The sequence below is a fragment of the Lagenorhynchus albirostris genome, chromosome 5, assembly GCF_949774975.1.
Source record: "Lagenorhynchus albirostris chromosome 5, mLagAlb1.1, whole genome shotgun sequence".
In the NCBI taxonomy this organism is placed as follows: Eukaryota; Metazoa; Chordata; class Mammalia; order Artiodactyla; family Delphinidae; genus Lagenorhynchus; species Lagenorhynchus albirostris.
This window is the reverse complement of record NC_083099.1, coordinates 134,404,866-134,420,224: the sequence shown is the minus strand read 5'-3', so window position 1 is coordinate 134,420,224 and position 15,359 is coordinate 134,404,866. Positions and strand designations below refer to the sequence as shown.

Genomic DNA, 15,359 nt, shown 5'->3' with positions numbered 1-15,359 from the left:
ATGAAAATTACTCAGAGGTACAACCCAAGACTATAACAACACTTAAAAGATCACTAAGCTGGGATTTCAAAAATCATCAGAAGTAGCATCCTACACATACGTGGAGCTGAAGTCGGCCCAGTTGTTGGGGGTTGTGGAGGGCTCTGCAGAGGTCACCGCGGAAGGAGCAGGGGTCTCACGTAGAGCCAGTTTGGGTGCAGGGGTGGAGGCAGCATCAGTCACTGGTTTGACTGGGGCAGGAACCTCGTTTTCTGGGATTTTCTCTGCGTAGTTTGCAGGGAACCATCCTGTCTTTCCTTTTAATTCTCCTCCAAGCCAACCCGGTTCTCCAGTTTGGCTTTCATCCACCTGCAGGAAAGTCATAAAGTTTAATTCAGTGGAACTAAATCAACCCCTAAAGACACCAAACACTCTACCAGAACAAAGCCCCCGCCTCTGACCCGGTCAGACTAACACACGGCACAGACATTTCTTCACTTTATTCTTAGTCTAAGAGTCTGGAAAAATGGTCTCTAAACTTTAACTCTGAGGAAACAGTAGGTGCTATAATTCAAGTTCTTAGTCTTTTGTGCCTGTTTAGCTTCTTCTTTTTCCCCTAATAATAGCAGTTAAGACCAATAAGGAATCCTAATAAAGCCTACAGTTTAAATTTTTAGAGCTACTTTGAATTAGAAAGTGATTGACAGACTTCATCACTCAGGAAGTCATGTAATTATTAGAAATAATTTGACTTAGGTTTATTATTTAAAATTGAAAGCAAAGGGTGCAATCAATATGAATTTAGCACTCTGAAAAAAATCTCTAAACTAAGCAGTACTTATTCAGCATAGGGACAAGGAGATAAAAAACAGAGCCTTAGATGGTTTCTACAGCAAGTAAAACTGGCTGCTGTGTTTAGCCATTTAAAAGCTCCATAGACACATGACGAGAAAATTAAGGAAATGATTATTTACAGCAACAATTAATTTTATTAAAGTCCTAGAGTTTTCTTTTGTATAAATTTCACTTTAATATTCACAAACATGCACATGAGAATATAGAATTCCGCTGTTAAAAAATTTCAGAGATTTATTACACCCGTGTTTTTAATGCTTGCATTTTATTTTAATTCTGACCAAAAGGATTAGTCAAAATCCCCAGAATGATTCTACTTATCTTTAGAAGTTACCCTCACTATTTTATGAGCAACAGGAGATCAATATGAGGACAATTACATTCACTAGTAGGAAATTATTTTCATTACAATAAGTCAAATAAGGTTCTGTCAGAGACCTTATCCTATTTTGATTGCATAATATACTGCCTAAGGAGTAAAACATTGGACCTTAATGTTGCTTTTTCGAAATCACAGAAATGAGTATGTAGGGTCTTAACAATGATTTTGGAAAAAGGGGCAAAAATACCAGTTTTCTAACCCATTCAAATATTCAGTTAAAAAAAAAAAAAACCCAAAGCAAATAACTATGGGACCAAACATCTGTTTGTATTCAGTGTAGAGTAATATGGTATAATGTTTCTTAGCTTATTTGAATTAAAAAAAAAATGCCTGGGGTAGGGGTGGAGAAAGTAGAATACAGGACTTCCTACTTAATTCTGCATGTTATTTATAAAATATTCAGTCTGTAGGAGAGCTTCCTTGCTGCTCTACCTTAGGAACCCTATTGTCATGGGTAAAAGCAGTTTTTAAAGCTGAGAATTCTCCAAAACGGAGTTCCCCGAGATAGCCGCTGCTTCCAAAGGTTCTATTTTTGGCTTTACAGTTCTGGTGCTAACACTTGTATCAATGTGAGCACGTGGGCCACTTCTCATTCAGCCGCCCAGCATTGTTTTCTTCTTTCTTTCCTTTTTCTGGGCAGCCCGAATTGTTTCTCCAGATGAGGATTTAAGGTGACATTTTTTTCCCACTTGGATCTTATTTTCTGCTGAACTCAAATGGCTAGATGCCTTTTCTCTCTTGTTTATATTTATTGGTGATATTACAACGCACTTTAACTTTATTGCTGTTTTGCACTGGAAACACAGCTGTTTCTAGGTCAGGCTGAGCCGGGGCCTCCCCAGCTTCTCAGTGGGTTAAACAGCCCAGTTCCTGTCCCTTCCACACATCCCAGGACCAGAGGTAAGGTCTGGCAGCAGTGAGTGAGGACCTGGAGCCAGACACAATCGCTCCGCCTCAAGACTGCAAAGTGGGGCTTCCCTGGTGGCGCAGTGGTTAAGGATCCGCCTGCCAATGCAGGGGACACGGGTTCGAGCCCTGGTCTGGGAAGATACCACATGCCGTGGAGCAACTAAGCCCCTGCGCCACAACTACTGAGCCTGTGCTCTAGAGTCCATGAGCCACAACTACTGAGCCCGCGCGCCTACAGCCCGTGCTCTGCAACAAGAGAAGCCACCACAATCAGAAGCCTGTGCACCATAATAAGGAAGACCCAATACAGCCTAAATTAAATAAATAAATTAAAAAAAAAAAAAAGACTGCAAAGTGTCATGATTAAGAGCAGGGCTCTGCAATTAGACTGCCTCCGTTTTAACACCACTTCTACGTTATTAGCTGGTTGACTTTGGGCAAAGTGTAATCTCTTGGTGCCTTGGTTTCTTCATCTGTAAAATGAAGGATAATACCAGTACCTGTTTTATAATAGTTGTTGTAAAGAATGATAAGTATCTAGAACACTGCTTGGCATATGAGACGTGCTTAATGACAGATTTTCTAAAGCCATCTCTCCTGTTGTCCAGGTCTGACTCTACTGCAGTTCTCTTTTGCCCTGTTCTAAAAGCCTGGCCTCTATTTGACCCTGTTTACTTTAGGTAAACAGAGATTTCTGGTTCTCTATGGGGAGTTCCCTGCTCTAGAAACCCGTCTAGCACCTTAGGCCCTCGGGGTTGGCCTTCCTATCTTCCTGTAGGGGCTGGAATGTGATCCCTGATCACGACCTATCAAACTCCTACTGGTCTAAGCTAGTTGGACCTCCTTGAATGCCAGCTGCTTTACTTAATTATGTCCTGTGACCCACTGTCATTCCCTTGAGACATGGGTCTTACCTGGTTAACCAGACTTTTGGTTGACATCTGGAATTGGATCTGAAGCCCTGAGGAAATGTTCCACCCTATGGACTCGTCTAGCTCACACCCTAGTTGATCACACCCAGCCTTGTCCCCTGATATGACAGAAAGCAGGCTTCACCACTGAAAGGTGCTTGTGTGTACTCAGGAAGGGGAGAGGGTGCCACATCAGCTCCTTATCCCTGCAAATAAGAGTTTCTGCCATCCTTGAGGGCAATGGTGAAATCAGTATTTCACTTTTAACCAAGGAAATCCATCAGTCAACTTGAACAAACAATAATCTCAATTAGTTTGATCTATTCTTATATGAATCCATTAATTTTAATGAGTAATTAAAATTTAATTTTAAGGTTCAGAGGTTATAATAAAAATTCCCTCCTAACATTAAATTATCCACTTAGAAAAAGCATAAGGGGTCTCATATGAAAATGAGAAATATTCCTTCCTGGATTTGAAAAGCTTTACTCAAAATGCCAATCCCCTCGTGGAAAAACGGGACATAAAATTAGGATAGAATAAGCAAAGTCAAGCACACAAACTTCTTTGTAATGTGGCTGGCTATAATGTGGACTTATACACACATAGGGTAGATTCATCTATCGGTGGCTGTAAGTCAGGGGGATTTTGATATTAACAATATTGGTCTTTTTAAAAAATTAATTAATTGATTTATATTTATTTTTGGCTGCGTTGGGTCTTCGTTGCTGCGCGTGGGCTTTCTCTAGTTGCAGTGAGCGGGGGCTACTCTTCATTGCGGTGCATGGGCTTCTCATTGTGGTGGCTTCTCTTGTTGCGGAGCACGGGCTCTAGGCGTCGCAGGCTTCAGTAGTCGTGGCATGCAGGCTCAGTAGTTGTGGCTCGCGGATTTAGTTGCTCCGCAGCATGTGGGATCTTCCTGGGTCAGAGCTCGAACCCGTGTCCCCTGCATTGGCAGGTGGATTCTTTACCACTGCACCACCAGGGAAGCCCAACAATATTGGTCTTAATACAATTTCATTTAATCAGCCCCACAGCAACACCTCAAAGCATTTGGGGTCATTCTAGTGAAACATCAAAGTGGGAAGCACAAACCCCAAATGTTGCTTAAATGTCTGGGAATATGTTACAGATCTAGTCTACGAACTGTTAATAATTATGCACTGCATACTGTAGGGCACTGATGCAACAGTCAAATGCACACAGCGTATCAGGTTCAAGTACACGTGGCTGAAACCCAATAATATTTCTTTTCTCAATGTTCATATGCTTCATGACCGCCATCTTCATGGTGACACTAAGATTTTTAAAGCCTCTGACCTTGTCACAAAGAAGGGTAACAGAAATTCCCTCTCCCCTCACAAGCAGGACAAAGGGCATGGACAGCAAACAGGTTTAAACTGTGTACCAACTTAGACCCACCATTGCAGCTGCCTGGGATGTGCTGCAGAATGTAGGGAGAAGCACGTTTCGTACATTTGCTAGTTTGGAAGTAAAAGGTTTCCCCCTAAGCTCCTGGATGAGGATATTAAAACTGTTTTCTAAAGCGCGAATCTAGAGGTTGGCAAAATTCTCCTTAACTTACGCAGCGACTGAACTGTGCAGCTGTAGCACAAAAGCAGCTGTAAGCAATATGTAAATGAACACGCCTGAATGTGTTCCAATAAAACTTTATTACAAAACAGGCACGGGCTGGATTTGGTCCACCCCTGGAATCAGGTATGTGCTGATCCCTCAACACAGCAATGGCTCAGATGTTAAGATTATAGAAATCTAAGAAAGGCAGGAAATAAAAGGTACTGACTACATCGAAACAAAACAAAACAAAACAAAAAACCCCAAAACAATTCTCCATCAAGAAAAGGAAAGGAAAAAAGAATGAGTTTAAATTGTTACAAAAGAAACACTAAATTAGAAGATAAACAACTTTCTGAATGAACTAATGGGTTGATGACTGACAGCCCCTAAAGAAGTCTCCTTTTTTGGATATCTCTAAGAAGAGGATATTTCCCAGAATGACTTGGGATTAGTCCAGACAGAAAAGAGATTAGGTTAGATCAGTGGTTCCCTAAACTGACTCCCTGATAGAACCACCTGGACAAGATTTTGAATCCTAAATATGGATGAAAAGTTCCCACAGTCTCTGGGGGTGAGCCCTGGATTGGTTGTGGGTTTTTTTTTTTTTTTTAAGGTCCCTGAGCAGGATTGATGCACTCAGCCCTGCACCATTTAAAACCAGCTGAGTAGATCATCAGCCTGTATTCTTAAGATAAACTTCAACAAAATGGCAGTGAGCAGAGGTGTTCCAATTTCTTTTTTTTTCTGGCTGCGTGGCATGTGGGATCTTAGTTCCCTGACCAGGGATTGAATCTGCGCCCCCTGCATTGGAAGTGTGGTCTTAACCTCTGGACTGCCAGGGGAGTCCCTAATCTCTTATGCTATTCCAATACACTGTGGATATCAAATTGGACTTATTCACCCTCCAGGTATTGGGACCTCCAGATCAGAAGAGAGGTCATAGATTTTCAAAGTATCTAAGCCTTAATTGTCTAGGTCAAACTCAATTAAGATGTTTCCATTCAGAAGTCTTCCCTGAGCACCTTAGTTCACTCTGATTTCTTTCCTCTTTTACATTCCTAGCAGTTAGTGAGCATTCATTGGGAACTTCATCACACAATGGCCTTTTCATGTGTTTCTCCCTATTTTTCTAAAGAGATTTTAAACATATGAGTGGGAGAATTATCTTATATTTTTTTGTATTATCAACAACATTTAGAACAGGATGATATATAAAATACCACTTTAATTTTTGTTAATCATGAAAAAAAATTTTTGGAGAAAATTGCGCTGATAATCAAGTTTTTTTAACAACAAAATATTTTTTAAAGCCCCCTCCAAGACTGCCTACATTAAAACAGAAAACATTGCTAGACTTCTAAAATCTAACAGGTATAGTTAGCTACTTTTCAGAGAAGTTTGAGAAATCTGAGAAGCCGATGATTACTGTGCCCACAAAAGTAAGTGAACTCCTGATTATTCAACCAAGACAGATTGCTAGGAATGTTCTATTGCATATTTTCCATGATCGTGTTTCTCAACTGCAAACTTCATGAAATAAAAAAATTGCTACGATTACATGTCCATTTCCACTTGTTGGGTACCGATCATTAGCCTCACAAACATAATACAGTAGAATGCCATTTGAGGTGTCTTGCTGCATCTTGTGGTACAAAATGAAGACACCAACGCTGTCCCCTCCGCAAGAGAATATAGTATACCTCACAGCACAGCCCCTTCGCTAACATATGTGGGATGTCTGAGATAAAATAAACACCATTCCAGGCCTGGGGACACATTCTCTGTTAATAGTTGTCAAAGTTGGATTTATCTTTAGTGTTTCATTAAAAATTACAAATGTTAATACATTTGTAAACATGAATATAGAATTACATAGAATTAAACATGAAAGACACCTCTCTAACTGCCCAGTGGTAACCACTGTGAACAGTTTGATGCCTATACCGCGAGACTGTAAACTATATACGTAAAAACATTCATACATACACACAGAGCTTTTTATTTAACCAAATGCAATTATGCTATACATATTGTTTCTGCTTTTTTACTAGAGTTTATTTGTATATGTAGATCTGTGTAATTTTTAAAAACATCTTCATTATATTTATTGTTTAGCTGTATCACAATTTATTTAAACTATTCCCTTACTGATGGATACTGGGCTGTTCCTTGTTTGCTTTTACCAATAATGCTGCAGTGAACATCCATGGACACATTATTTGTGCACTTGCTAAAAACAGCCTAGAGGAGGGAGAGTAACAGAATTCCTAGGTCAATGGGAATGAGAATTTTAAATTTGAATAGGTACTGCCAAATTGCCCTCCAAATGGCTTAGCCAATTCATACAACCATGCTGACGATGTATACTGTATGCACTTTCCTATTCCTACACTCTTGACAAAGCTTAATATTATCAAACTCTTAAACTTGCTATCTGGAGAGATGAAATATGCTATCTCATTTTTAATATTTACATTTTCCTGATCACCAAAGAAAGAAGCATCTTTTTGTATTTTTTTTTTTTTTTTTTTTTGCATTACACAGGCCTCTCACTGTTGTGGCCTCTCCTGTTGCGGAGCACAGGCTCCAGACGCGCAGGCTCAGCGGCCATGGCTCACGGGTCCAGCCGCTCTGCGGCATGTGGGATCCTCCCGGACCGGGGCACGAACCCGTGTCCCCTGCATTGGCAGGCGGACTCTCAACCACTGTGCCACCAGGGAAGCCCCTTTTTGTATTTTTTTTAAAATCATTTACTTTTCTTCATCTGTATATGTCTCTTTATATCCTCAGCCAACTTTTTAAAGCTGTGGGTTTCTTTCATATTAACTTTTCAGAGTGTTTATGTAATATGGATAGTGACCCTTTGTCTCCTATGAATTTTGCAATCTACTGGATTTAATTTTTTAATATTGTCAAATCTGTCCATATTTGTCATTGATGGCTTCTAGTTCTAACTCAGAAAGGCATTTCTTAGAAAACTATTCCAATATTCTCCTTAAAAAGAAAGGAAAAAAAAAGCCTTTTAAAAAAGAATTTTAACTTTTAAGTTTAACCTACTTGGAACTTATTTTTGTCCATGATCTGAGACAGAGACTGGACCTAATAATTTGCCAATACGGAAACTTCAAGTTAGTCCTTTCATGGAATCTAGCAAACAGAAACCTGGTAACACAAACTTTTACACCTTTTTCTTCATTTTCTATTTTAAGCACAACCTACTACACAAACTCAAAACATCTTTTTAGTGCCACGACAACACCCAAAGATATGTGTACTTACACAGAATTAAACTGATTTAAGAGAACAAAACATTTAATAAGATGCAGACTTCCTGACAGTCACAAGGCACTCACCCATTCCCCTTTAACCTCCACCAGGAAAGCAAAGTTTGAAAGCAAGGCAAAATACATGTTTAATGAAATGTTTCATTCTCATGGTATATCTACACTCTATTCTTCTAGTGGGGCTGGTGCTTAACTAGTCAGTTTGAGGAAAAGGACTCAGTACCATTGTAACAAGACTATGTTTCAAAAAAAATAGCAATATATACTCATTAAAATATAGATCATCTGTAACATTTCCTTATAGTAATATTTGGTAACACTTCCTTATTTCAGGAAGAGAACATTACTTTTCTGCACCTTGTGTTGCAACAAAATCCAGTTTCAAATATGTTAGGCTTTTTTTTTTTTTTAAAGCAGTATAAAAATCAACTTTGTAATGAGGTCTTCTCTGCTATGGCATTGTACCTTCATAATGTTTAGATTCCTGCTATTGCATGGTATTTAGATAATTTCCAATTAATCTGCTTTAAAAGGCACAAGATATTTCAAAGACTAGGCAGGAGGAATAAAGCAGCCTCAGGCCATTAGGAAAAAGAAGATGGGGAAGAAGCTGCGAAACACTCGGCCCGGGTCACCATTCACGTGCAGTGTGGTGCGTCCACACTTGAGAGAAACCAGCAGTTCTTTCTGTAAAGAATGAGTGAGGCTGGCGCCCAAGCATTCAAAACTCTGTGCTGGATGAAGGCAGAGAGATTACTGGAAGAGGGTTTCGTTACTGTTAGGGAGATGTTGACTTTGAAAAATTCTGGAGCATTGGGCACGACTCCCTTATTTCCAGCCCATAAGAACTAGAGAAAAAGCTATCAGAAAATAAGGGGAGAAGGGATTGAGTTCTTTGAGGACCAAACACACTGTTCTTTCTATATACTTTGGCCCATGAAAGATCACATACTCTAAATACAGATACGATGCATAAATGGAAGATGAATGCATGAGTAATTACAGTGACTGCATGACACCCTTTTATACTTCAAAGACATGGGTCCTACTATGGGAAGTGTGTTTGTCTCAATTCTTAACTTTCATAGTTCTTAAAAAAAATTCTGAACCATTTCCATAATAAAAAGAAAAAAAAAGCCAACAGTAATGCAAAGCTTAACCACTTCTAAGACTTATGTTAATAACTGGATTGAGGAACTACTATTTTCTTTTAGGAAATAATTTAGGTCAACCACATTGCTTTATTCTTTCTTAAACTAGTTACTATAGTTTTAGTTACAATCATAAGATTATTATAATTAAACAAGCTGTAACAAGCAAAGTTCTAAACTCTTTCATCTGTTCATTTATAGAGTAGGAAAGCAGGTTAACTGTATTTAATTCATTACTCTTCACACAATTCAAAGTTTACACAAAGGGAAAAAAAGATGCTTTGACCCAAAGATACAAAAATTATCAGTGGCAACTATGAAAATGATGATCAAGCATTTTGCATTTAAAACTATTTCTGAAAGACCACTTTTAATATCTAAGTAGTAATCTAAACTCTAAAATTACCAGAGCTTTACACACTTAAAATTATGCAAGGCTATGTTAAGAACCCATTTTCTTTAACAATCCTATTTTAAAGTGATGCTGGGATACGTTTTTAAGTGCCAACTTTCATTCTAATAGAAAAGGAAGAAGAGTGAGGCTATACTTCAAAAACTCAAATGCTGGATTACTGGATTTCACACTCACTAACCATTTTACAATTGTCAAATAAAGTACAAAAAGAGGACAGATGCTAACCATCAACAGAAAGCACGCTTTCGCTGGAGTCTTTCTTACCATGACTATATCTCCTGGCTGGATCGTGATTTCATCGTGACTTCTGGACTCAAAGGGATAGAGTGCTCGGTAATACACCACCTTTACATTCTCCTGTGCAGAAATGCTAAGTGGACCTTTTTCTGTTTACGAGGAAAGAAGGAGAAGGGAACAAAAATAAAACGTTACACGGAACACAAATGCATGACACAAGCCAAATTACAGACATCTATCTCCTCTGCTGCCTATCTTAACATCTGAACAATTTACATCTACTCAAGGAATTTCTGGAACACATAGTGAGGATGTGTTTGGTTCTGAAACCAAAGGAGAGCCAAATCTGATGTCAGCAACTAGAACCCATCAGAGAGGTCATTAGTGGATGCTAAACCAAGGTCATCCCAGTGCTGAGTGCAGTGAGGCTGCCTGAAGTCCCTGTTCTCTGCTCCCTGGCTTAGGTGTCAACAGTGCACACCTATAAAGCATCCAGACCTCTTTCCCTCATGCAGGGTGTCTAGCACGATGCAGCAGTTTGAATGTGACGCAAATTTGAAACAGCCAACTCATAGGGGAGGGGGCAAAGAAGCACAACTTTAACTTTCCATATTAAGAGACATGGAAAGGTTGATGTTTTAGGCCCTCAATGTGGTCATGTAAAACATAAGTGCTGATTTCACCAAGAACCGTTCTTATTGATCATTCAATTGTAATTCCTGGTGAATTACACGTCCTAGAGAAAAAAATGAACGAAGGACAGACCCTAGATGAAAATCATGTAGCTTTTCAATGAAGTAAAATTTTTAAAAATGCATGTGAGCAGAGGATATTTTGGATCCTGATTAATAACTACTCACAGCCCTCTGAACTGTTTTTACCCAAGAGCTGCAAGTATTTTGATACACACCTATTTTCTCTGAAAAGCTGTGAAAGTACTATCTTTGTGTCATCTTGAACTGAATGATGTGCATAATTTCCCACTGACCAAAGGAGAAAAAAAATCCTCATTTTATACCAAGAGGACGCATAAGGAACTTAAGATCAAGTCATGGTGAAATAATTTTCAGATCAAAAAAAATATTAAAACATATATTTTGTCCTCGTATGGCACAGGCTCCTGTGTGGATCTGATGGCTTGCCAGTCTTTCTCCCTGGACTGCATGCATCTTGAGGCAGGGAGGGTGTCGGCCAACTCTGAACCCTCACTCCCATCCCTGCCCACTGTGCAAACAGGAAACAAACATTTGTCATTTGCCAAACAAAGGAAAAGGCCATCACTTTCCTCAGCTGAGTATTATCTCCTAAGCTTTACAATATCGTACAGCCACACAAGAATTTAAAAAATACATTCTAGTTTGCATCTGATAAAAGGGATAACATTTTCTAGCTATTTCAAAGTCTTTCATTTATCGTTATTTATAAAGACGTAACTTATGTTCAAAGGGCAAAAAAAAAAAAAAGTTTCAAAAGGTAAGAACACAGTTGTACGCAGTGCAGACTGAGGACAGTGAATGTCACGTCACTATAGGCAAGAGGAAGAAGTGCCACTTCCTGCTTTTGAGACAGCCCTGAAGTTCCCAGAGAACATAACAAAACAGAGAAGCAGTAAGGGTTACGACCTCCATTTGGAATACAGGTGTATGAATGGGGCTTGGCAATGAAACTTCATGCCACTGTCGTCTGCAAAAGACTTCTGGATGCCAAAGGTTGGCACGGTGTGGGGAGAACTAAACAGACATCTGATGATGCTAGAAGATGAACAGCTGCACCATCCAAAAAAAGACGCTGACGTTCTCATCGCTATGAACACAGCCAAGATAGAGCCTGATAAGACATGAATATTTCCCAAGAGGATCTGGGAGAACAGGATTTTTTTTTTTTAATTTTTATTTTATATTGGGGTATAGTTGATTTACGATGTTGTGTTAGTTTCAGGTGTAGAAAAGGACTTATTTGCTAGAATAATTTTGGCCTCTCATACCTGCGGTGGACCAGGGTGCTTGGACAGCTGGCTTAGCTGGCTCTTGTTGATGGAAAAGCCGACTCAGCTTGTCTTGCATTTCCTGTTTGCCCTTTTCCTCACTCTCCTTCTTTTTGACACTCTCTTCCCTTTTGAGTTTTTCCTCCTCGTGGGGTTTTCTTGGCCGCTGATGCTCATCTTCTTGTTGCACGTGCTCCAGCCACTGCTGGTCCCTTTCCTGAGCTCGTCTGTCAACAAAATGCCTGATTACAGCAGGGAAGCAACTCCCAAGTTAACACTGCTGTGTGGCCTCTTTGCACAAAGAGCTCCATCTAGTCAATGGGATGCTAAACACCAAGGGATATTGTTCTTCAGATGGAGGGATCGGAATCAATGAAACAGAGGCTCTCAGGGCTCCCTTTCTGAGTGAGATGAAATCACATGATGTAGAAAAACACAGAAAGAAAATTCCTGATGTAGCTAGCTTATAAAGTGATTAGAAAAAATCACAAAAATACTTCTCGGTTTTAAAACTGGCATATAATTGCAAAGAAAAATAAAAGCCATACAACATAGGAACATAACTTCCATGAAGAGAAAGTATACCCAGCACTGCAAATGAAATATTGCTTAAAGAAGTCCATGAACAATTAGATCACTGAGGGGACACACTGTATGTACACGCACACAAGTAGCTCCCCAGAACTGAAGCGGGAACCAACAGGTTATTTTGAACCCTTCAGGTAGTAACCAACCCTTACTAAGCAACAGTTTCTATGTATCTTACTGAATTCGACTGCTTTGTTTTTTAAACTAGCTGACACAAAGTGCAATTAAATATAGGCCTTGAAAAATATGATGGCCTCAACCTGAAATCCATAGGAAAAGATCAGGGATGATTTTTCCCTCATTCCATAATATTTTAGAAAATCAGAAAACACTTTAAATGATCACACATTAAATGAAACTAATGTGGGACTTCCCTGGTGGCACAGTGGGTAAGACTCTGAGCTCCCAATGCAGGGGGCCTGGGTTTGACCCCTGGTCAGGGAACTAGATCCCACAGGCATGCCGCAACTAAGAGTTTGCTTGCCACAGCTAAGGAGCCCGCCTGCCGCAACTAAGGAGCCCATGCACTGCAACTATGACATGGTACAACAAAATAAAGAAAGAAAGAAACTAATGTACAATAATAAATGATACCATGTTAATAATAACTAGTCCTCCACGTTTGTTAACTACTTTAACCCTCACACTAGGTAGGTAGGTCCTATCATTATCATCCAAATTTTACAGATGAAAATGAGGCAGAGGGAGTGAATGACTTGTCCAAGGTCACAAGCCACACCAGCTTGGGGACCACTTCAGGCAGCCTGGTTCTAAAGTCTACAGCATGAATCGCTAGCCTGTGACATGGCTAACGCACAAAGGTCATCTCCTGGAACTAGGAAACTGCTAAGGGAACATGATATAAACAAATAAAACTTTTATTCTCCATTAAAAAAATATTATATTTATTTCTACTCTGTATAAACGTGAAGCTTTACTGCAGTAGAATTCTTTTCAATTTAAATCAAGCATTTCACTTACAATTTTCAAAACATCTTTTAAGAAAGCATAACAGACATTTTTTGGAGGGGTAGGAATGTTAATTGTTATTCATAACAACAAATAAAATTTGCTTAACATATTCCACCAATAAAGGCCACCATTTATAAAAGCATATAACCACGTAATTTCTGAAGTTAAATTTTGGGTGCTATTTATCATACAATTGTAAGCAGAAAATTTAAACTTTTATATCATGACAATGTATGTGTATTTCTACTCTGTAGGAAAGTGAAACTTTGGTGCAGTATATTGTGAATAATAAACTTCGAAGATAAGAAAATGATGGAGTTAATCAACATATCCAAGGAATTAATCCCTGGGACATAATCCTAGACCTACCTCCTTCCACCGAGAGAACCATAAAATAGTCCTCTAAATTGGTTTGAAACCCTACCTACCCACTGGCATGATAAAAAAGACCAAAACACCAAATGCAAAATACAATATGTACCCATAATAAAAAGTGCTGCAGAAGTGCACCCTGGGGACTTCCCTGGTGGTCCAGTGGTAAAGAATCCATCTTCCAATGCAGGGGATTCGGGTTTGATCCCTGGTTGGGGAACTAAGATACCACATGCCGTGGGGCAACTAAGCCCATGTGCCACAACTACTGAGCCCGCTTGCCTCAACTAGAGAGCCCATATGCTGCAATCTAAAGAGCCCATGCGCTCTGGACCCCGCATGCCACAACTAGAGAAAAGCCCGTGCACCGCAACAAAGATCCCACATGCCACAACTAAGACCTGATGCAGCCAAAAATGAAATTAAAATAAATAAATAAATAAATGTTTAAAAAAAGAAAATGTGCACCCTGGCAGTTAAACTGAACTCAGGCCAGTAAAAGACAGTGACTTGCCTAAAGTATGAGTTTCTTCATCTTTTTAGTCTAATTTCAATAACCAATTTTTATAATTTACACTATATCATTGGGATATTTGGTCACTTTTGTTTCTTGGGAGTCTAAAATCAATTTGTAGTTTAAAAAGCAAATATCTGATAACAAAATCAGACACACCAAAAGGGAAACAATAAATTTCTACAATTTACTACGAAAGGTTACAAATAAAAGACTACAGACATAAATATTCAAACAAAAATGTGTCTGTGTCCTAAGCAGCAGCAGCAACAGCAAATTTTCTCCTTTTGTACTCGAGTTTCATTTGCAGTTGAAAAAAAAGAAGAAAGAAGATGGCGTGGTATACTTTCTGTCTCACTGGAGAAACCCTGTGTGGCCACTGAGCTCAGGGACTTTGATTTGAAACCCAGGACTCTGATGGCCACTGTTATTAAAAGGCTGTGAACTGGAAACGTATTTTGGTCATTGGCATGCAAACAAGCATACCAAGTGTCCCAATTTCTTGTATAATTACATTTATCTACATAGTCGTAGCCTGAGAGAGCTCTGGGCACCAACCAAAAACTTTGGGGGGTACTTATACATGCAAAGATTTATATATACATGTGCCCACACACACATTAAAGACTGAAGGCTCTTTCTGGTGCAGTAAGAACTTGGAGAAGCCCGGCAAAGAATAGTAAATACTCAAAGTTCCTTCCAGAAGGGTCCACAATCCACTGAAAAGACTCACCTTTGGGCTTCTCCTTTTTGTTTTTCTAATTCTATGATCTTTCGCTCTTGTTCTTTCTGTTTCAGTCGTTCAGCCTCTATGGACTTCTGTTTCTGTAGCTGCTGCTTATTATGTATTTCTCTTAGTTCCTATAAATGATCAAGAAACAGTTCATGTAATGACATGCGCTGATAGACATTTCCACTGTTTATCAGCATGCAACATTTCATAGTGGGGAAGCCCAGACATGTAGGGATAATGCTTCAGGTTTGAAAAACGTTAACTTGGAAAACTAAAATTACTCTACATTTTGACATGACTGATCTCCAGAAGCTGTCTGAGATCATATTTTAGTGAGCCATAACACACTGCACCATGGTCCATGAGGTGCTTTAGAAGGAGCTTGCTAGGGACGAGCATTAGAAAAACTATACTGCTCAGGGCTCAGCAACAATAATGGAACTCAACCAATTTTCAGACACGGTGATGATCATGAATGGAATCTTAAGATTCTTT

At 39.3% G+C, this 15,359-nt stretch overlaps 1 protein-coding gene across 3 annotated transcripts in view; it reads right to left on the bottom strand.

Moving 5' to 3' along the window:
• Positions 1-15,359, bottom strand: part of ITSN1 (intersectin 1) — a 230,390-nt gene that overhangs the window by 73,341 nt on the left and 141,690 nt on the right. For all 3 annotated transcript variants that reach the window (XM_060150881.1, XM_060150879.1, XM_060150880.1), the window contains exons 17-20: positions 14,865-14,992; positions 11,686-11,912; positions 9,729-9,850; positions 101-348 (exon numbers count right to left, since the gene is read on the bottom strand). In XM_060150881.1, coding sequence (XP_060006864.1) covers positions 101-348; positions 9,729-9,850; positions 11,686-11,912; positions 14,865-14,992 — 725 coding nt within the window. The remainder of the gene's footprint in view (positions 1-100; positions 349-9,728; positions 9,851-11,685; positions 11,913-14,864; positions 14,993-15,359) is intronic.